Source organism: Chaetura pelagica, unplaced genomic scaffold (genome assembly GCF_000747805.2).
Source record: "Chaetura pelagica isolate M959 unplaced genomic scaffold, ChaPel_1.0 scaffold2084, whole genome shotgun sequence".
NCBI lineage: Eukaryota > Metazoa > Chordata > Aves > Apodiformes > Apodidae > Chaetura > Chaetura pelagica.
Window position 1 is genome coordinate 2125 of NW_009953024.1, and position 2029 is coordinate 4153.

The 2029-nt window shown below is 64.3% G+C and overlaps 1 protein-coding gene across 1 annotated transcript in view; it reads left to right on the forward strand.

The window, feature by feature from the left end:
* Positions 1-414: 414 nt before the first annotated feature.
* The window catches only part of LOC104387853 (protein LMBR1L-like), a gene marked incomplete at both ends in the record, with an annotated part of 3020 nt that continues 1405 nt past the window's right edge, over positions 415-2029 (forward strand). Inside the window, 7 exons of the mRNA XM_009996647.1 lie at positions 415-499; positions 719-755; positions 893-1032; positions 1124-1227; positions 1306-1432; positions 1550-1618; positions 1845-1909. Coding sequence (XP_009994949.1) covers positions 415-499; positions 719-755; positions 893-1032; positions 1124-1227; positions 1306-1432; positions 1550-1618; positions 1845-1909 — 627 coding nt within the window. The remainder of the gene's footprint in view (positions 500-718; positions 756-892; positions 1033-1123; positions 1228-1305; positions 1433-1549; positions 1619-1844; positions 1910-2029) is intronic.

Sequence of the window (2029 nt, forward strand, 5' to 3'; positions counted from 1 at the left end):
CGCGGGGGCGGGAGGGAGGGAGGGGAGGGGGCAGGGACAGGGCAGTGGCCTTGGCTCAAGGCTGTTCCCGGGGCTCTGCCGGGCACCAGTGCCAGGAAGGGAGGACTGAGGAGTCAGGGGTGCTAGGACAGGACACGACGTGTGTCCCGTGGGATCTGGGACACCCCGATCCCTCCAGCTCTGCCAGTACAGGCTGAGCCAGAGCTGCTGTCCCCGTGCTGTGGGTCTGGGTGCTTGTACTCACCCATGGGTGCAGCCCCCGTGCACGGGCAGGGCCGAGCACACATCTGGGGTGTAACCAAGGCCTGGAGTGGAAAAATAAATAGGGTGGAGTTGAAAGGCCCCAGGTATTGCCCGGGGTGGGAGCTCTGCCCTCAGGACCTGCCCCCACTGCCCACACTCCTCTGCCTGCAGATCTGTGCCCTGCTCTTCGCCAGCCTCTACATCCTCTGCCACTTCATCATAACCCACTTCAAGAAGCACACGGACTTTGCAGCAGGTAGGAAGGAGCCCCAGCCCCCACCCCCCCGGGGGGGCTTGTTCCTCCATCACTTTCCACTGGTCCCACGGGTGGCCGGGAGGCACCTCCTGGCTGCCACAGGGTGGGGGAGCAGAACCTGGGAGCGTTTCTGCAGCATTTGGATTGGGGGCAGTGATGGTCTGGGCAGCTCTGCCTCCCCCAGCCCCCCTGGATTGGGTTTTTCTCCCTTCTCTTCAGTGCAGGATGACGAGGACGCTGCTGTCAACAGGATTGCGTAAGTTCCTGCCCGTCCGGAACCCCGGGTTCCCCCACCCCTGGTGACTGGTGACCCTGGGGGGGCCTGGCTGGGCTGTGACCCCCCCCTAAGGGTCCCAGAGCTGGTGCTGGAGCCTCTGCTGGGCCCTCCTGCAGGTTGAGGCTCTGCACCTTCACCCTGGCCGTGGCGCTGGGCGCCGTCCTCCTGCTGCCCTTCTCCATCATCAGCAACGAGGTGCTGCTCTCCTTCCCCCAGAACTACTACATCCAGTGGCTGAACGGGTCCCTCATCCACGGTGGGTGCACGGGGGGGAGGCCCCTGGGATGCCCTCAGGGCTGTCCCCCTCCTCTGGAACTCACCCCACACTGTTTCCCTCCCCACTCCAGGCCTCTGGAACTTGGTCTTCCTCTTGTCCAATCTGTCCCTCGTCTTCCTCATGCCCTTTGCCTACTTCTTCACCGAATCAGAAGGTTTTGCAGGCTCCAAGAAGGTGGGTGGCCCTGTGGGTGTCACCCCTCTCCATCCCCCCCACCCCGTACCTGGCTCCTTGCTGACCCCTCCCCTGCAGGGAATCATGGCCAGGGTGTACGAGACGTCGGTGGTGCTGCTGCTGCTCACCCTGCTGGTGCTGGGCATGGTCTGGGTGGCCTCTGCCATCTTTGAGGACAACGCAGCCACTCGCCAGTCACTCTATGGTGGGTGCACTGGGACTCCCCAGTCCTGGCTTGGGGGGGTTTGGGGGAGCAGGCCCTGGTGCCCAAGGGGGAGAAGGGATGCCTGGTGCCACTGGCCTGATCCTGCCTTCTCCACAGACCTCTGGGAATTCTACCTGCCCTACCTCTACTCCTGCATCTCACTCTTTGGTGTCCTGCTTCTGCTGTGTAAGTCAGGGGGTCTCAGGGGACATTGTCCTGGTGGCCCATCCTGGGCCAGGTATGAGTCCCCTGGGGTGCCCAGCTAAGAGCTGCTCCATGCACTAGGTGCTGGGGTCCAGAGGGGTCATGGTGCAGGGCTCAGCCCCCAGTCCCCATCCAGGACCCTTTTTGGGGGGGCAGGGAGGGGTAGGGTGCTGGGACACCCCCCACCCAGCCTCTCTCCCCCCCACAGTGTGCACCCCCTTCGGCCTCTCCACCATGTTCACTGTCACGGGGAAGCTGCTGGTGAAACCCCGGGTAGGTTGTGTCCCCCTTCCCTAGTCCTGCTGTCCCTGGGGGGTCTCTACCCTCCCATCCTGGGCACTGTGTGGCACTCACCTGTCACCCCCCCGCTGCTCCCTGGCTCCTCACCCCCCC